The sequence below is a fragment of the Stegostoma tigrinum genome, chromosome 6, assembly GCF_030684315.1.
Source record: "Stegostoma tigrinum isolate sSteTig4 chromosome 6, sSteTig4.hap1, whole genome shotgun sequence".
Classification (NCBI taxonomy): Eukaryota; Metazoa; Chordata; class Chondrichthyes; order Orectolobiformes; family Stegostomatidae; genus Stegostoma; species Stegostoma tigrinum.
In genome coordinates, this window is record NC_081359.1 from 17,293,146 (window position 1) to 17,314,342 (window position 21,197).

Consider the following 21,197-nt stretch of genomic DNA (forward strand, 5'->3'; position numbering starts at 1 on the left):
GATAAATATATTTTTGGCATCCACACATTCAACCTATTTGACATGCTGGTTAATATTGTGGAAAACTAAAAGACTTCAAAGAGAATGTGAAAGGGTATTAACGTCCCAATAAAAAGAAGAAATTGTGAATATCTCAAAACCATGAAACATGTATTTCTAACACCATATGGAACTCCACCTAAAAGAACAGAACCCTTCTAAATATTTAGATATTAAAAAAACTCAAACACCCCAGACAATGTTTGAAAAACCAAATCGAAGAGCTACAAAATGCAGAACTTGTGTTTTCCCATATTTAAATCTCAAATACAGTAAATCGAAACACGGCAGACAACTGCCTAATTGTCCCCACCTGTGCTTGTACCAGTCGTACTGCACTGCACACTCTAAAGACTGTAACTACGTCCTTCAATAAAACATATGGCCTAAAGTATGGCATCACTCAAGTCACACTCAAAAATTAACAACAATTCTGAACATAATCACAAGCACACTCAGCACGTAAAGCTCATGTCAAGCACAATGACCCAATAATCTTTCAGATATTAGAGGTAGTTTGTTTTCATTAAGCATATTTCAACTACACTCATGTAGTTTTGTAGTGATTAAATGTGGTTAGCCTTCTGTACACCATTCAAAGCAAGGAAATATGATTCCTTACCTAAACCACTGAATGTTGGTGTGAGGCATAGATTCCAAAATGTAATCCCATCTTGATGCCCACTTAATATTTGATGTCTACAAATAGAAAAAGTGTTACATGTTGTCAGGATCTGTATTGATACTTATGGAAAAGAGTTGCAAACAGTAAAATGATACAGAAACCAATTATTTTTCCAAAACATTTGCAACGACAGAACTTCACAATTCTTTTGTAAAATATTGCTTAAAGCCATGCTAACATGACAGTTCCGTGCTCTAACACTTTTTAAACAGTGGGTTAGGAACATCTCCTAAAGGGGAAAGTAGAATTAGAGGGAAAGAAATATGATGATCTCAGCTGATGATAGATCAACTTTTGTTCATTTTCCAATTTAACATGGCAGTCTTTCACTGAAACATAAGCACATAGGGCTGCAGATTTGGTTTTAACAATAAAGCTGAACTTTATTATGCAAAAAGAAAAAAGAAATTAAAAAAACCAAAAATATTAACATTCTAAAAGATGTAAAACACCCAACAAAACAAAATCCCATTATTCTCCAACACCATCACTTCACAGTTAATCAGAGAAGTTTTCCTTCCCCATCACATTTGTAGGTTGACTTAACTGCTGTTTTTTGGTTCTGGTCCTGTGAGTTTCTCTGACTCAACACAACTGAGATCTTCGACATTTTTTAAGCTTTCAACAGCCAATGGGAGGATCTCTTTTGGATAATTCCTTGCCTCTCTTTCCTCTACTAATCTTGTGATTAGATGGTTTCGCTGAACCACCCTTTTGTTATTTCAAATTAGAAATATACTTTCTAACCAAACATTATTGGTCTGGAAGTTTTCACAAACTAGTCTTTCACTGAGGTCACTTTTCTTCAAACTGAATTCAAAAGTGTTTGTTTCATTTTTAAAGTTTTTCCTCATCCTAGCTTTTGCTTAGCTAATGGCTGAATGTTTTGATCCTGGCATTAAACATAATATAAACAAACATTTCATGACACCTACACATATAGCACAGAAGGAGTGGGTCTGGTGGGTCAGTATAGACTTGACGAACCAAATGACCTGCTTCCACACTGTAGGCATTCTATCCTCTACAATCAGCTCTGACATCCATAATGGTTGAAAATCATGGTTCTGAGCTAGTTAATTATGAACTCTCTTCACACAAACTGACGAAATTAATATACCAAAAAGTAAGAACTGTTGACACTGGAGGCAGAGATAGCACAGTGTGGAACTGAAGGAACACTCCAGGCCAGGCAGCATCAGAGGAGTAGGCAAGTTTTTCGGGTTGGGATTCTTCTTCAGAAAACATACCAATAGTTTAAAAACAAAACTCCAAAAATTATATCTATATTATGAGTATGAATAATATACCTTGCATCATATAAATCACCAGACAATTTGAAAACTTCCCTGTTATATTCTTTTCCTTTGGTCATGGTGATTATTTAAATTCAATATTCACGAGAAAAATTCTCAGCAGGTACCACATTAAAAAAAAAATCAGCAGTTGCTCAACCCCTGTACTGAGCATGGAAATGAGATATGGCATGGAAGATCTACGACTTAGTCTCCATAGTGCTGAAGCTAATGGTGGAGGACAAAAGCAATGTAAGTAACCTTTAATGAATAATACCCACATATTTTCTATTTCATACATTATCCCCGGAAGATTTTGAACATTTTCCATTATCAAGGTAGAATAAATAAAGATCAGAAATTATTTCAAAATTAACACACTTGCCAGTTGGTATTGGTGTCTAATTTTTACGTGTACTGATGAACTAGGGAATGAGATTCATAATCATGTATCCTCATATTGAAATGCATCAGATGGAGTAAGAAAGCAATTTTGGACTATTGATGACATTCTCCTGACTTGCCCAAAGTCATCATCACATCCAGTCAGTGTTTTTGGATCAGATATATAATACACAAGGGAACACTGTCATCATAGTACTACAATTGGAACGGCAATCTGTTGGGTTGGACATTAAGATTTCATCTCCAATACTTTTTGGGCATCTTTTTCTCCCTAGCTCGTCACAAGCCACAAAATCTCTAACCTATTAAACAAAGCATTTTATATCATCATCTGTTACAAAGGCATTTTATATCATCATCTGTTACAAAGGCATTCCAAATTTGCAAGCTGAGCTCTATTGCAGGAAAGCAATGTACTCTATTGCTACACTTCATTCATGGGTTTGTGCACAAGCAAGGAGGTAGCAACAGGGATTTCATTCTTGAGAAACAAGAATTATTTTTAAAAATACCAATCAATATAATTTTGCTCTATAAACCTACCACTGTAGAATGTTATTTTAATCATTTCTCTGAGATCTCTTCAGGACCTCTTAGAAAGTTTGAATATTTTTTATACTTAAGTTTTCCCATATAATCTCCTGCAAAAATTATGGGTGTCCAATTTCATTGAACTTCCTCCCTTTCTGCTGGCCTGGTCACTGTTTCTCTCTTTCTTGAGTCAGAGGTCAATCTCTATTGAACTTTCTGCACATTAGTAATCTCCTCCTCATAACCCATCTATGATCTTGCTCGTCCTCCATGTGTAGAATTGCATTCCTTTTGCAATGAATGGGAGAATTCCTCTTGTACAATTCCCCACCTCTTTTTATACAGCTAAACTTATGGTTTTACAAGTTTTTCCTCAACTGTCCTCATGCGTTAAAACCAGATATATGTTGCTATGCACTGTTATTTGCTCAGAACTTACACCTTTTCATCATAACTTATACTTTTGTTGAGGCTTTAACAGCAGAGCTCTAACGCCCTTGGATCCTCATTCTGCAAGCTACAAAATTTTAAAAGTTCAAGTGAAGTATAATTACATTTATGCTGATTTCTTAATTTTTTGATCTCAAAAGATATCTCATGTTGTGGGTCTTGGCCCATCACCTTGATTCTCAATACAAGTGTGTAAAAGACATTACTCACAGCATATTTGACAGAGTAGGTATAGGCAATACTAATTTTCTCTTGGAATACATTTGGGATACCCAAAGGTGGTCCTGAGCAGTCGGGCTTATCAACTTGTGTGTGCTTGAAGCTGTTGAGACATAAATTAAGGATCTATAATTAAGAATCGACTATAATTTTTGTCTATCAAGGCTAAAGATTTCTTAAAAAAACAAGCAGGTCACAATTACTTTGATATTCAGCTACAAACAAAAACAAAATGCTTGATTGAAAATGAAATTAACTGTCATTGCATAGGTTGCATATGGATATATAATAACCATGGGATCATGATCATTGATCAATAATGGCAGAAGAAAAATCAAACTAAACAAAACAGTAGGCCATTTGCCTATTCAACCTGCTCCTCCATTCAAAATGATCATATGTCTGTTCCCTCCTTGATACCTTTAGTGCTTAGAAATCTATTTATTTATTAACTATTCTTAAATCTTTAATTACTTCTATTTTGCTGGTGAGTGGGCTGTAGAATAAGTTAGTACACTTATTTCATCACAGTCTGAATCTGGTCTAAGGTGCCAAAGAAAAAACACAGAGGAATAACAGTAGGTCAATCATCCTTCCCAGTCTATCTTGTCATCCAGCTAGGTCATGATTGATCATGTATTAAGTCCATCTACCTCTCTGGGATCAGTAACATATAATAGCCTTACCAAACAACTGTCAGTTTATTCAATGGGTTGAAATTCAATTTTTACCAGGGCACAAACATATATTGTTGAATTTTTTAAAAATCCATTCTGTTCCACACGTGCCCAACCTTCCTTACACATGAAACAAACAGTGTCTTCAGGGGACGGAATATTAAAAAAAGTGGAATATGTGCTGCTCTGTGATGGCTTTGCAAAATTGGCATCTCACTATCTAATTTACTATTCACATGCATTGAACAACCTCAAGCTCCAAAGTTTAAATGGTGGCTATGAACACAAATCACCACAGAATGTGCCCTTTTGCTTGCAGCTGTACTGAATATAGTCCAATTATGCAGTGATGAATTTTACATTGCCATTTTCCACACCAAATATTGACACAAGAATTTATAATGCTAAAAGTTCACAGGAAGTGCACTTAGGCATGTGATTTTTAATATAGTTGGGATTCCTTGATAAGGAACTGTGTCATAATCAGTTATCACTTGTTCTTTCTTTAGGTGTTATACTCATTCCATTTAACTATTTACGTACCTTTTTGGTTCTAACTTGGCAGCCACAAGTCTTGCTTCAGTCCCATCTTCACTATGGAAATATATTGTGATATCCACATGATTGAAAATATAGTAAGTGTCTTTCTCATTGAAGGAAGACTATACAATAGAAATAAAAAAAGTAGGTCATAAAAGCAGTTATGTTCAAAGCTAAATTTTTAATTACTGAGAAAGCTGTTTATTTGTTTTTAATAAGTCCAAGGTTTGCTTTAAAACTTCCAGTGGATTGGTTCTATTAATTTGAATGAAATTATTCCTATCAAACTTTATAACATACAGAAGTTCAAAGTTCATCATTAAACAAAGAATTACAAAGAAAACCATCAAAATTTATTTTGACAATTTATTAAAAAAATCAAAATTATGTGTCTCAGATCAAGAAATGCGTATGCTTGCAGGGAAAATATTGAGCATTTATTTTCATTATAAAGTGTAAGCTCCATCTCTCAACACAAAAGCTTACATTCAAATGCACATTTATAAACGGATGCTATAACTCGGCACCAGAAACCTGCAATGAAATCCACTTTCTCCATTTAGTCTTTCCCCATTATGTCTCAATCACAAAATCAAATCAAGGTTGACAAGAGAGGAAGCACTGTATTAGAAACAATTCAAGTTGACAAAAAAAGTGATTGCTTTGAGAACCCTTAACCTGTACCTCAGATTGGCATTGGAGAGGATCCCTTGTAGCCTACCAATTCATACAGAACAAAACAGATGATGTTGGGGTGTCAAAATTTACCAAAATGTACCCCTAGTGAAATGAACATAAGCCAACCCTCCTGACAATTAACCAGAAACCAGATGGCAGAGATGATGATGATTGGAATCTGAATGGAATCTGAATGCTCCCATCCATGTTCTAACCATCTGACAATGTAGATGAAAGACTGCAATTGAACAAGGTGCTGGATAGGTCAATATGAGGGAAAGATACTGAAACAACATTCCAGTTAGACCCAATGTCCTTGAGGAATGAAAAACTGGGACAAAATTGGTAAAAAAGGGGATATTTCTGATGCTCATCATTCAGTACAAGAAAAAAAAATTGATGTTGGCACACCAGATCTGGAAAGCTAGCCATTTATGAAATAAATATTTATATTTCACTCAGCTTGTTTTTCTGGATAAGGGTGAAGAAGAAGTATCAATAAAGATGTTAGCGGATTATCAAAGTACATTTTGTTTCAATCCATACTCATGCCATTTCTGTGCCTTTAATAATTAGCACCGAAGTATTTTTAGAATTTAAATATGAGATGAAGACATGCATAAACTTACACTAATAACACATGCATCTTTTGGATGACCATCTTTTGTTATGTAGCAACCAATGGGAAACCCTGGATTACAGAATTTCTGACCATCTTCCACATCATAGCACCATGTGACTGGCATATTATCAACAATCCTATAAGAACAATGAGGATGAATGCACACTGAAAAGCAATTATTATAAACAACTGTACTTTATGGAACATCTTTAATATTACAATAGTCCCAGTGTACTTTACAGGAACAACATGAAAAAACATTTGACACAAAGTCACATAAGGTAACTAAAACTTTGTTCAAAGAGATAGATTTTAAGAAGAAATGTGAAAGGAAAGAGAGGTAATGAGAGGTAGAGATTAAGGGAGAGAATTTCAGTGTTTTGGTAATTGAAGGCAGTCACCTACAACAAAACAATAAAAATCATGGATATTTAAGCTGTCAGAATTAGAGGAATGCAGGCATCTCAGACAGTAGAATTAGAGGATGTTATAAAGGTAAGCACAGACAAAACCAAAGTGCCACTTAAAAACAAGAGTGAGAATTTTAAAAACAATGACTGAACCAGGAATCAAAGATTAGCTACCGTAAGATTGATGTGGAGACAAGATTTAACTCAACTTAGGACTAGATTGTAAAGAGTAAAATGTTAAAAACGTTGCTTTCCCCCTACACTGGTATTCTTGTGAATTGTTCTGATGAGTGCAAATGAAAAAGCTTTGACACCATGAGCCTTATTCAGCAATATTCCAGTTCCACCGTACCATTGTATTATAAAGCAACTACAAAGAATAGAATCTTCAATTTTATCTTCCAGAAATTCTCTTCAGGGCCTCTTCATTTATTCCAGTGTATTAACTAAGTTGGTCAGTCTTCTGCATTCATGTGACGATTAGCGATGTTCCAGAGAACCAACTCAGAACAGTGAAAAGCATCTGATCAAAACACTGGCAGCTGAAGTGCAAACTTGGTGGGCATTATGTTTGACAATTTAAGTCGAGAGCAGCTGAACAATAAAAAGAAAAATCACACCTTTCTGCCCAAACTGTTAGTGTATGTTATAAGGTCAGAGTTATACAGCACAGAAACAGCCCCTTTACGCCAGCCAATGTCGACCATAATCCCAAACTGAACTGGTCCCACCTGCCTGCTGCAGGCTGATATCCCCTCAAACCTTACCTATTCATGTGGCTGATAAATATTGTCACTAATGTACTAGAAGTTTGAAATCCAACTCATTAATCTGACTTTTAGATGTGGATAATTACCAGCTATTGACATCTAAATTGTATTTTCTTATTCATTTCCCTCACTGCATCATTCCATTTTATATTCCTGCTTAGTATATAATAGTGAACTCCAGAAAATGTCATGTTAAGATTGTACAGGACGTTGATGCAGTCACTTGTGGCATACTGTGTACTGTTCTGGTTCCCCTATTGCTGGAAAGATATTATTAAATTGGAGAGGGTTCAGAAGAGATTTACAAGTATGTTGCTGGGACTGGAGAGTTTGAGTCATAAAGAGAGTCTGGATAGAATCATAAAATTCCTAGAGTGTGAAAACAGGCCCTTCAGCTCAACAAGTTCACAAATGACACTCAGAGCATCCCACCCAGACCAGTTCTTGATTACTTTTGCAACAGTACAGCACAATTTGACTACACTTGGTGTAACTTTAAAAATCTTTTAATTGCGTACAAGATACAAAATCAACTTGAAGTGTGTGATTCAGTAACTTGCATAATAGTGGCAGAAACACGTGGCACATAACAAACATGAATTCAATTGCTGTTTTGTTAAGTGAGCAAAGAATCTCACCAACTTGATTTTATTTCTAATTCCCCAATGTAATAAATGCAGGGTATGGAGAACTTGTTACAAAGTAAGCATGGCCATATTATGCCTTGTCCTTGCAAAACATCAGCCAGTTTCAGCTTTCAACTTTCATTTAGGTAATGGATTGGGTTTGGCAGACTGGGGTTACAAGTCAGGTTGTGCGAGGCCAAATTATGGATCTGAGCAACGATCAATCCACAGCAGCACAGGTGAACATGAGATAACAGTGTTGAGCTGGAGGAGTACAGCAGGTCAGGCAGCATCAGAGGAGCAGGAAAGTTGATGTTTCATGTCGGAACCCTTTTTCAGAAATGGGGGAGAGGGAAGGGAGCTCCGAAATAAATAGGGAGAGCAGGGTGGGACTGGGGAAGGTAGGTGGGATGGTGATAAGGGAGAGCAGGGTGGGACTGGGGAAGGTAGGTGGGATGGTGATAAGGGAGTGCAGGTAAGCATTAATGGGGATTGGTCAGAGGGGTGGGTGGAGCGGATAGGTGGGAGAGAAGACGGACAAGTCGTGTTAGGTCAAAGAGGCAGGGATGAGAGGGAGGGTTAGTCATGGGATGAGGCCGGAGGGGTGAAGATTTTGAAAATAGTAAAGTCTCAAGGCGGAATATGAGGTGCTGCTCCTCCAGTTTGAGGGTGGTGTCATTGTGACACTGGAGAAGGCCCAGGATGGACATGTCACCCAGGGAGCGTGAGGAGGTAGCTGAATTGGTTCACAACTGGAAGGTGTTGTCGTTTGTCATGAACGGAGCACAAGTGCTCTACAAAGCAGTCTCCGAGCCTCCAACTGGTCTCACCAATGTAAAGGAGGCCACATTAGGAGCAGCAGATGCAACAGACCACATTGATGGTCATGTGACTGTGCCACTTTTTACAGTGCTCATCAATTAAATAACGTTAATCACATGATCAACAATAATTTGTGGCTGATTTCCCAATCATTTGGCCATAAAACTGATTTGAATCTTCAGGGCTGGGACTTTTTTCACTGGCCTATAGGAGGTTGAGGGGTGACCTCAGAGTTTATAAAATCATAGGGGGCGCTTACATAAGGTGAACAGGAAAGGTCTTTTCCCCAGGCGAGGGGAATTCAAAACTTGTTTTTAAGGCGAGAGGAGAAAGATTTAAAAGGGACCTGAAGGGCAACATTTTCCACAGACACTGACTGGTTTGTCTGAGGAATGAACTACCAGAGCAAAGTGTACGTGGAGATACAGTAACAACATTTAAAGGACATTTGGACAGGTACATGAATAGGAAAGATTTAAAGGGATATGGGCCTAATGCAGGCAAATGGGTCTAATTTAGTTTAGGAAATTTGGTCCCAAGGGTCTGTTTTTTTTAAACTGTATTACTCTACAACTACTCCTGTTTCCAAGTGCATATGAATAACATGTCATCGCAAAGGACAGATTTAAGAATTTATATGTTTTCTCCACTGGTTTTTTTTGAAGAACATATAGCCCTGCATTAATTCCTCCAGACACATCCATTTGAACACAGAGATTATAGTTTTAGCATTTCACTGCTTGAAAGGAAATTTGTACTGGCAATCACCTTTGCATATGCATCAGAAAGAAATAAGGCAGTGATATGCATTTAGCACATTACAGCAATTATGTGTTTTTTTTAATTTTAAAAACCTGGTCAATTATACGAAAGCTACAAATAATTTTAGAGATCGATATGACTCAAAATGGCTGATTATGAACTGTTAACACTATGAATTTTAGCAAGAACTGTCAGGAACCAAAATAAGTGAGGCATAAATTTAAAACAAAAGTCACAGCAGACTGCTTCTTGTTAGCTACTCACCAATGATGTTGATAGTTTAATTGCATGCCATTCTTCAGAAATGTCAACTTTGATTTGTCATCCTTGCTTTCCGGGTTATATTTTTTTGTACAGACGTGCTTACACACCTCTTCCTTCTTAAAGTGGAACTGCAATTGTAATAAACAATTCTTTACTCATGCTCAACACTCCAAGGTCCTGCTGTTATGATCAAGGCTGAAGGAATGCAATGTTGCTGTATTCTCATTCCAGGGAATGCAGCATGGGTAAAATAAAAATATTTTTTCCACTGAAAAAGATGGCCAATTAAATACATTATCCATAGATTATTTTTGTTTAAAATATGGTATCAGGTTTCTTAATAAACACTATGATGAATTTATATATTCCCTTCAAATATCTTCAATAAACACATGCATTCTTCAAAAAGAAAACCTTCTCTGCAGAGATTGGCTTCCTGAAGAAAAATACAATTGCCAATAGATTATTCTTTAAAGCAGAAGGATAAAGAGTATGTTGCCGTGATGTTCGAGCGTATCTGGTCAAGTGACTAATCATGCACCACTATCTCTTAGTTTGCAGAAACAGTTTGAATAGGAAATACAATTTCAAGGTGTGCTTTCAATCACTACTTTGAGAGTACATACAGATCTCACCCTGAACTAATATTGTGGGCTCTCTTTTCAGAAATGGCAGAAATCAGCTGGGCAGCTTAGTCATAATAGTATGCTTTCTTCCAACTCAGCTTATTCTTAGCAGGCTTTCTTCCACCTGAACCAGATAAACAAGAAGTTCTCCAAGGCAGTCACTGTTCAAAAAAGGCCCTAAGGTGGTCTGTAGCAAGGCAAGCAATTATCACTAGTTACATGATTTCTAGGAAGCCTGTTTAAGATAAAAGCCTTAAATGATTTAATTTACGACAACAGGACATATGAGCAGAAACAGGCTATTCAGCCAATTAATTCTGCTCCACTATTCCGTGAGATCATGGTTGACTTGATAATCCTAAATTCCACTTTCCTTTTTCCCCCCATAGTGTTGGGTTCCCTTACTGATTAAACATCTGTCTATCTCAGCTTTGAATATGTTTAGCCTTTACACCATTCTACATAAAGGATTTCACAGATTGAAAACTCTCAGAAGAAATTTCTCCTCATCTCTTGTCATAAATGTGTGATCCCTTATTCTGACGCCCTCTGGTCCTAGACTCTCCCACAAGGGGAAACAACTTTTCTGCATCTAAGATAATCAAGTATGGAGCTGCGGGAAAACAGCATTAGAGGACCAGGAAGGCTCATGTTTTGGGTCGGGACCCTTCTTCGGAAGTGGGGAGGGGGCAGAGGAGCTCAAAAATAAATAGAAAGGAGGGGTGGGGCTGGGGAAACTAAGTGGGATGATGATAGGTGAGTGCATATAGGCAATAGTCGGGAATGGTCAGTGAGCTGGGAGTGGCAGATAGGTGGGAGAGAAAATTGACAGGTTCTGTCAGGTCAAGGAGGTAGGAATGAGAGGGAGGGTTGGTCTTGGGATGAGGAGATTTTGAAACTGGTAAAATCCACATTCAGGCCATTGGGCTGTAGGGTCCAAAGGCGGAATATGAGGTGTTGCTCCTCCAGCTTGCAGGTGGCGTCATTGTGACACTGGAAGAGGCCCAGGATGGACATGCCAACCAGGGAGTGGGAGTGGGAGTTAAAATGTTTTGCGAATGGAAGGTGTTGTTCCCTACGAAAGGTTGATAGGGGTGGTCAGGGCAATATATCTTTGATTCTAAGTTCAGATTATACGTGGCAGAAGTGGCGTAGAATGATACGTTGCATGCAGAGGTTGGTGGGGTGATATGTCATGAAAAATTTTAACTCCCCCTCCCATTCCCTGGGTGACATGTCCATGTTGGGCCTCCTCCAGTGTCACAATGTTGCTACCCGTAAACTAGAAGAGCAGCACATCTCAGTTTGCCTCAGGAGTCCACAGCCCAATGGCCTGAATGTGGATTTTCCCTGTTTCAAAATGTCCCCACCCCTGGCCTCATCCCATGACCAAGCCTCCCTCTCATACCTGCCTCCTTGACCTGACACAACCTGTCTTTCTTCTCTCCCACCTAACCACTCCACCCATCTCATTGACCAATCCCAACAAGTGCATGCCTGCACTCACCAATCACTATCCCACCTACCTCCCACAGCCCCACACCTCCTCTGTTTATTTCTGGGATCCCCTCCCCCTTCATTTCTGAAGAAGGGTCCCGACCCAAAAAGTCAGCTTTCCCATTCCTCTCAAGCTGCCTGGCCTGCTATGTTCCTCCAGCTCCACACTTTGGTATCTCTGACTCCACCATCTGCAGTTCTTGCTCTTTCTGCATCTAAGCTGTTAAATCCTCAAAGAACCTTGAATATGTTTTAGTAAGGCTGCCTCTTATTCTTCTGTGTTCCAAAGAGTATATGCCCAACATATCCATTCTCTTCTCATAGACATTCCCTCCATACCCAGGGTTAGCCTACTGAATTTTCTCTGGACTGCATCCAATATGTCTTTCCTTAGATAAGGGAACCAAAATGGCTCACTGTATTCCAGCTGCTGACTAACTGGTAGTTTGCATACTTTTAGCAAGATCTCCTATTTTATAAAAACTGAAAGAACTGCAGATGCTATACATCAGAAACAAAGGGAGATTTTTGGAAAAGCTCAGCAGGTCTGGCAGCAACTGTGAAGAGAAATCAGAGTTAACATTTCTGTTCTGGTGACCCTTCCTCAAAACTGACGGTAGCTAGGAAAATGAGATAACAAGATGTAGAGCTGGATGAACACAGCAGACCAAGCAGCATCAGGGGGGCAGGAAAGCTGATGTTTCAGGCCGAGACCCTTCTTCCTACTGTCTCTATAGCTGGGAAAATGTTGGTTTATATGCCAAAGATAAGGTGGGGCAGGGGTAATTGATTAAGTGATAGATGGAGTACAGCCCAAAGAAAAAGGAGAACAGTTGGTTTCACAACAAGAGTGGATAACGATCTAGGTGGGTGGTTGGATAGCTGTTAATGGAGACTGTCAGTGGCTAACAATAGGTAGTGTGTAATGGCAGACTGTGTGATATTGAGTCCAGAGAACTGCAGGCTTCCCAAGCGAAAAATGAGGTGTTGTTCCTCTGAGTTGTGCCGAGCTTCACTGGAACACTGCAGCAAGCCTGAGATAGCGATGTTGGCCACGGAGCAGAGTGGTGTGTTAAAGTGACAGGCAACAGGAAGCTCAGGGTCTTTTTCACTTGCTGAACATAAAAGGTTCTGTAAAGCAGCCATCTGGCCTACGTTTCCCCAATATAAAAGAAACCACATTGTCAGCTGCAAATGCAGTAGACTAGATTTTGCGTTGTGCTGCTTCACCTGGAAGCTGTGTTTGAGCCCTTGGATACTGGGGAAGGTGGTGATAAATAGGCAGGTGTTGGCACTTTCAGCCGTTGCAGGGGCAAGTGCCGTGGGGCTGAGAGGGTGTGTTGGGAGTGAAGGAAGAATGGACCAGGGTGTCCTGAGGGAACAATCTCTGTGGATTGTGGACAAGCGAGGGGTGGGGAATCTATGTCTGGTGGTGGCATCTCGTGGAGTTGGCGGAAATGTGGCTGATGATCTGCTAGATATGGATCCTGGTGAGATGGTAGGTAAGAACAAGGGGAACCTTATCACTGTTGTGGGAGGGAAGAAGTGGGATGAGGACAGAAGTGTGGGAGATGGGTCGGACCAGTTGAGGGCCCTGGCAACAGTTTTCCTAGCTATCATCAGTTCGGAGGGTGGTGACTGGACCAGAAATGTTAACTGATTTCTCTTCACAGATGCTGCCAGAGCTGAGCTTTTCCAATAATCTCTATTTTTGATTCTCTTGTTTTATGCTCCATTCCCTTTGAAATAAAGGCCAACATTCCATTTTCCTTCCCTAATTAATATCTGACGAACTTAGTATACTAGCTATTTGAGATTTATGCAGAAGAACTCCCAAATTCCTCTGTACAATAACTTTCTACTGTCATTCTTCATTTAAATAATATTCAAATATTCTATACTTTCTGCCAAAATGCATAGCATCACATTTTCCCACATTATATTCAATCTGCTAAATTCTTACCAACTCACTCAATCAGCCAATAGCACAGAAGAGGTCTATTCAACCCATCTTGTCGATGTTAACCCAATACACTCAAATGCCCTTTCTAATCCCATCTTCCAGACATAGTCCATAGCCCTGTAGCTGACAGCACTTAAGGTGCAGATACAAGTACTTTTTAAAAAAAAGAGTTTAGAGTCTCTGCCTCCACCACTAACTCAGGCAGCAAATTCCAGACATCCACCACTCCCTACGTAAAAGAAGTTTTTCCTCATATCCCCTTCTAAGCTGTCTGCCACTTAGCTGGAATCTGTGACCCCTGGTTTCTAAACTATCTGCCAAGGAAAACAGATTCCCCATCAACTCTTATCTCTACCATTTTTTAAAAAACTGCAAATAGATGGCACCACAGGATGGCAACTTTTCACCGTACTCCTGTATTCCTATATTCGAGCACATGATAATAAAATCTAATTCTAATTCTATGTCATCCCTCAGACTTCTCAGTTCTGAGGAAAACAACCCCAGCCTCTCCAATCTCTCTTCATAGTTACAAATCTCCAATCATGGTAACATTCAAGTCAATCTTCTCTGCACTCTCTCCATGGTAATTTCATCTTTCCCATAATAACACATTAGGCACCTGTGCACTTGCACACCAAGATCTTTCACTTCATCCAACCTGGTCAGAATGTTCCCATTTATTGGGTATTCCCTTTTACTGTTTGACCTCCCTATAAACATTATCTCATACTTATTGGACTCCATCTGCCACTTTCCTGTCCACTTCACCAACCCATCTCTGCTGTTTTGGAGCTTATATCTATCTTCCACACTATCCACTACATGGTCAATTTTTGTGTTGTCTGCAAATTTTCCAATTGTACTGGCCATCAACCATCACCCACCCTCCCGCCATGTCCCTACACTCAAGTCCAAATCATTAATCATTCTCACTAATTGCTTTCTCACCTATTTTTGTGTCATCCATAAGCCTACCTACAATATATTCATTTTCCTCAACCAAGTCATTAATATAAATTGTATATAATTGTGGCTCCAGCACAAATCCTAGTGACACTCCACTAGTTACGGGTTACCATACTGAAAATGTTCCCCTTATCCCAGCTCTGTCTTCCATTAGCTAATCTTCTATCCATGTTAATGTATCACCTCCAACACAATGGGCCCTTGTCTTATTAAGTAGCTGAATGTGGTACCTTGTCAAACGCCTTCTAAAAAATCCAAACATATTACATCCACTGCTGTTGCTTTATCAATCCTGTGTCACTTCCTCAAAGAATTCTAATTCATTTGTCAGGCATGATCTCCCCTTCCTGGGGCCATGGTGATTCTGTTTGATTACATTATGTACTTCTAAATACTCTGCTATTACATCCTTTATAGCATACCTGAACATTTTCCCAAAAAAGACTTGGAGCTATGTGGCCAGAATTTACCTAATTTTTGTCTTCTTTCCTTTCTAAATAAAAGTTTTAAAACTGACAGTTTTCTAACTTTTCCAGAATTTAAAGATTCCTCAAAGATTACCGTCAGTGGATCCACTACTTCTTAATATTCTAGGATGCATCCCACTCGGTTTGGGGGACATGTTGGTCTTTAGTTCTATTAGTTTCCCTCAAACCTTTTCTCTATTTTGTTTACTCTGCTGCTCCTTTTCCCGCTTGAAACCATTGCAGGTTTGACCACAAAATTTGAATTTTTACCCCCCAATATCCTCCCACACTTACTCCTCTAAGCAATATTAAATATAAAGCACTTTCTCAGCAGCTGCTTCAACTGAACCATAAAATAGTTCACATGAAAGTATACCTAATCAATAGGGCCACAATATATCTCCTCCTCACTTGTTTCCCCTAACTTGCAAAAATTATTCTGATCTTTCTGGAGTACATTCTGGGGAGGCTAAAGGGTAAAATGTAAACAACTAGGACATCCCGAGGTCCACTGTTGCAAAGTAAGAATCTCAAAAATCATAATCTTGGTACTAATCGTTGATTATTCTCATCATACAAAACAGAGCAGAATTTTTTAAAAAAACTTCTGAAAGCATGCAACTCCACATATGAAGACACTTTATCAAATATTATATTTGTCCACAGTAGTTCATTACTATCAAACATTGGCACCTAACAAAATTAATTACGTGCTATTAATTAAGCTTTCATTATCATTAATCTCTTATTCAATTCAAAGGTAAGTCATTACAAAACACTCTTGGAAGCACTTTGGAATGCTTTCCTGAGGGTGAATGCACATTGGTAAACTGTATGCTTGCAGGGTAGAATACTAGGAGTAGATAAGGACTAAAGGAGCAAAAAAAGTTAAAATAAAAAAAAGTGCTGAGCAGCACTGAGAAAATAGAATAAAAAGTAATTAAAAGAGCCAGAAAATACTGCATTGAGAAACAAATATAAAATTTGTGACAATATTGAAAATTACTTTGCTGCATCCAGCTGAATCATCATTCACCTGGGAGTTGTGCAACAAAGACAAATAAAAGGATCACAGTGGTTCCTTACCTCTAAAAACTTCCCTGTTGTATTTCTACACTAAAAGGAACCAAAAAACACCAAATTTATAGCAAGTGAGAAAACAGAACAATTGAAGAGAAAAGTAAGTAGGGTTTACATAACATCTTCAAATACAGGCATCTATCATCAAGAAGGTTATGGCAGGTACTTCAAAAATATCAATGCAATCAGGCAGAGTCAAATCATTTCTAAAATAAAAATCATGTTTGACTAATTTGTGAAAGTTCTTTGAGGAACTAACAAGCAATGTGGAAAAAAAATGTCAACGTGGTGCATTTAAATTTCTGGAAGGCAGTTGACAAGATGCGTAGGAACTTTTAGTGATAGCGGCCACAAGACGGTATGGTTTAAACTTGTTATTAACAAGGAAAAAGGCGGCCTACAAAAGAGAGCTTGGATTTGGATTTTTTGGGTGGGGGTGGGGGGAAGAAGTACGCAGCAGATTTTATTAAAAGAAAGCAGAATCTGATCAAAGTTGCTTGGGAAAATCTCTTTGCAATTCAGTCTACAGCAGAACAGTGGGGAGCAATCACAAAGGAGCTGGGGACACTACAGCAGAAACGTAACAGCAATAAGTTTGGAGATCCCTGGATGTCTGGGACAATTCAGGAATGAAAAAGAAAGAAGAGAAAGGCTTTTAACAGGTGCAAAGAAAACAATTCAGCTGCTAGAGGAATATAGGAAATGCATGAGGGAAACTTAGAAAGCAATTAGAAGAGCAAAAATGGGGCATAAGAAAGGACTTGCAAACAGGATTAGGCAGAATCCTAAGATATTTTATAAATTCATTAGAGGGAGCAGGTTAACCAGGGAAAGACAGACCTAAAATGGCAACTAGTGTGCGAAGCTGCAGCATATTGGAAGGGTGTTAAATGAATACTCCTCTTCCATCTTCACCGTGGAAAAGGAGAACATAGGTATGGAATTCAGGCCCAAAAAGACTGAATCGAGGCTGTTGTGGCAAGCAAGGCAGGAAACTGCAGGGGTCTGACGTAAATTTTTAATTCCTCCGGCCACGGGGCAAGTACCAGAGGACTGGAGGATGGCTAACGCAGTCCCATTTTTCAAGAAAGATGGTAGAGACGAACCTGGAAATTACAGATCAGTGAGTCTCATGCCAGTGGTAGGGAAACTATTGGAGAAAATTCTGAAGGACAGAATTACTATCCACTTGGAAAGGCATAGATAAACTAGGGATAGTCAGCATGGCTTTGTCAGAGGGAGGACATGGCCAACAAACTTGTCAGAAATGTTCAAAAATGTGATCAAATTTGTGGATGAGGGAAGTTTTTATATAAATTTTAGCAAAGCTTTTGAAAATGTCCCTCATGGAAGGCTGGTCGAGAAGGTTAAAATACATGGAATTCTGAAGAGATGGATCAGAAACCGGCTTCATAATAGAATGCAAAGCACAGTAATAGAAGGCTATTAGAATGACTGGAGGCCAAGGTCGAGTGGTGGACCACAAGGATCAGTACTGGGAACCTTATTGCTTGTTATATGTACATAATATATTTCATTTATAAACATAAGTGAAAATGTGGGAAGAATGTTTAAGCAAGTCTACAGATGACACCAAGATTGGTAGGGTGGTTAATAGTGAAGAAGATGTGGAATGAACTTCCTGAGGAAGTGGTAGATGCATGTACAAGTATACCATTTAAAAGACATTTGGATGGATACACGAATAGGAAAGGTTTGAAAGGATATGGGCCAAGCGCAGGCAGGTGGGACTAGTTTAGTTTGGGATTACGTTTGGCATTGACTAGATGGACCAAAGGAGCTGCTTCTGTGCTGTGTGACTCTATAAGATGGTTGTAGGTTGCAGGAAGATAGAGATGGATTGCCCAGGTAGACAAAGCAGTGGCAGATGGCATTTAGAGTTAGGTTTTATTGTCGCATGTACTCAAGTATAAAAGTACAGAAGTACAGTGAAAAGTGCACAATGTCACCACACAGCTTCATCTTAGGTACAATGTACCTCGTTACAAATTTTAGGTACTAAAATAGACTGAATACAAAAACAGAGAAATAAAGAGAAAAGCTAAAATTTCTACATTATAGGTCTTCATAGTTTAAATTAGGAAAACAAAGTAATAAATTTAAAAGTCAGATATTACAGTTCTTCTATAGGCTGCTGTCGCTCCATGCTGGGAGCTTACCACACGTGGTCTTACTCTCCCTGACGCTGAGTTGACCCCAACTGGGCTTGCAAGCTGCTGACCGCCATCTGCAATAGGCTAACCACACCGGATCCCAGTCTGCCAACCACCAGCTGCGCCACTCCAGGCCCCCAGCCTGTCGACCATTCCACTTCAGGCCCCAAACTACTGACAGCTAGCTGCCTCTGTTTCAGGCTCCCAGTCTACTGGCCACTTAGCTCCTGTGCAGGCCCCCAGTCTACTGACTGCCCTGCTCTGGGCCCCAGACCACTGACTGCCAGCAGCTTACTGGTCGCTCAGCTCTATTCCAGACACACTGACTGCCGACCGCTGGTCATGATCTCCACTCCAGGCCTGCTGATTGCCCGCTCCACTCCAGGTCGCTGACTGCTGGCCATCTTACTCCACTCCAGGATGGATGACTGCCTGCTTCACTCTGGGCCTGCTGACTACTGACCACCCTGCTCTGCTCCAAGCCCGTTGACTATCCCACTTCAGGCTCTCAGCTGCTACAATGGTCCAAGGCCATCACTGTTGCTCCGTCCACAAGGTAAGTCAAAAGAAAACTAAAAAATTTGAAAAAAAAAAAGAGAAATGATCAAGTAGAAGCAGCATAAAGAGAAGTGGATGGAAAGCATGAGCCCCAGGCTGAGCCCAGACATTGCCTACTCCACCGCCACTATCTTAACCCTGATGAGTGCAAAGTGACGCATGTTGGAAAAAGAAACAAGATGAGTGAGTATTTAATGAATGGCAGGACACTGGGTAGCTCAGAGGAACAGAAGAATCTTGGGTAGTTATTCACAAATCCGTGAAATCAGCAAAGCTCGTGAATGGGACTCTTGTTTTCATCAGTCATGGCATACAGTATAAGAGTAAGAAGGGTAATGTTGGAGCTGTACAGGGAGTTAGGTGGTTTACTCACAGCTGGAGTATTGTCTGCAGTTCTGTTCACCTCACTACAAGACAGATGTGATAGCACCAGAAGAGATACAGTGGAAGTTCACCAGGATATTGCCTGGGATGGATAAGTTGAGCTGCAGGAGAGACTAGACAGGCTTGGATTATTTTCTTTAGAGCAGATAAGGCTGAGGAGCACATGATTAAGGTGTACTGGATTATGAGGTTTGGACAGGGTGAATAGACAGTAGCTGTTCCCCTTCGTTTAATCATGACAGGGCACGGTTTTAGGGGACAGGGCAGGAGATTCAGAGGGAATTTGAGAAAAGCCTTTTTCACTCAGCAGGTGGTGAGAATCTAAAGTGCACTTCCTGGAAAGGTAGTGGAGGCCAGATACATTACAACCTTTATAAAATATTTGGATTAGCACTTGAAATATCATTCCATTCAAGGATAAAGGGACAAGTACAGGAAATTGGGAATGGTGCACCTTTAGTGGCTGTTGTGTCGGTGCAGACTCAATGGACTGAAGGGCCTTTTCTGTGCTGTATGACTCTACTTTCTTAAAAGGAAGCTTTTGCAAACTACAATAGTAAAGTATCTTCCCAACAAGCCATCTGATGAAAATGGACTTGAATTTGCAAAGCTAGTACTCGTTTTCAAGGGAAACTGGTGAGGCATGCCGGAAAAGTGAAAACCACATTTACAAAATAAAACACTTATGTTTTGTCTTTTACTATGAATTTTTAAATTTGGTATAATTTTCTGATATTTCAGTACAATCAGTATTATCCAGTTTAGCGGATTTGGAAATAGGCAGGAATCCTGCACTTAAACCTTTCTCTAGATGATTGATTATGGCAGCTCATTTCAAAAATCAAAAGGAATTAACAATGAGCAAAATCTGTAGTAATCTTGGACAATGTTCTTCTCTCGAACCCAAAGTCACGAAGAACATTACAGTTGCCTGGAATCAGTAAACGCTACAAGAAACCAGGATTAAATTTGGAGTTTTTGAGTAACTTACAATTACTTTAATAAGGAAACCAAACAAGAAGCATTTTTAAGCTATCTACTGCTTCAGTTTCAGTTACTTCTAAATCGTAGGAAACATCTTTACACCAATTACTTAAAAACAGCAGCAGAGACAATATTCCAAAAACCCACATCATTTCACTTAGGTAAACTCATACCTTGTATGGAGATGACTCAATCCTCTCACCAAACAAGACTTGTCCAAGGTTTTCCGAGGGACGCTTTTCCTCTTCCAATTGACAGAAATCAAATCTGTAGGAGGATGAAACACTTTCAGGACTTCATCTCCTGTAATTTTACCACCTTGACATATGTTCAAAGTCTTTAAAATGTTTGGGCATATAGACTCATCTAGAAAATATACTGCATTTTGTCAAAAAAAATGAAGTATTCCAAAAGATTTAAATTAATTTACTTACGCGGCATACTCATAAGGCAAGACAGATTCCACTGAGTCTAACCTGTTCACAAATAGTTCAATAGAATTCTAGAAGGGAGATAAAGTAAGAGAAATTAACAATATTAAAAATAATCAAAGACAAGATCATTGTTAGTATACTTTTGAGAATAAAGAATAAGATTAACAGGCATTGCAAAAATTGTTGGGTCTTACAAAGCAAGATATAGCAGAATTTTAAACAGTTGAAGCATAACGTAGAGTTGTGGCATTTTGTTTTAAACATAC

General features: G+C 39.1%; 1 protein-coding gene across 4 annotated transcripts in view; it reads right to left on the reverse strand.

The window, feature by feature from the left end:
* The window catches only part of tm9sf2 (transmembrane 9 superfamily member 2), a 52,868-nt gene that overhangs the window by 19,236 nt on the left and 12,435 nt on the right, over positions 1-21,197 (reverse strand). For 2 of the 4 annotated variants that reach the window (XM_048533096.2, XM_059646463.1), the window contains 8 exons: positions 20,932-20,999; positions 20,671-20,764; positions 16,404-16,433; positions 9,796-9,923; positions 6,149-6,278; positions 4,845-4,963; positions 3,616-3,727; positions 662-738 (listed from right to left, as the gene is read on the reverse strand). In XM_048533096.2, the coding sequence (XP_048389053.1) occupies positions 662-738; positions 3,616-3,727; positions 4,845-4,963; positions 6,149-6,278; positions 9,796-9,923; positions 16,404-16,433; positions 20,671-20,764; positions 20,932-20,999 (758 nt within the window). The remainder of the gene's footprint in view (positions 1-661; positions 739-3,615; positions 3,728-4,844; positions 4,964-6,148; positions 6,279-9,795; positions 9,924-16,403; positions 16,434-20,670; positions 20,765-20,931; positions 21,000-21,197) is intronic. The other 2 variants (XM_048533097.2, XM_059646464.1) reach the window with 1 other exon arrangement.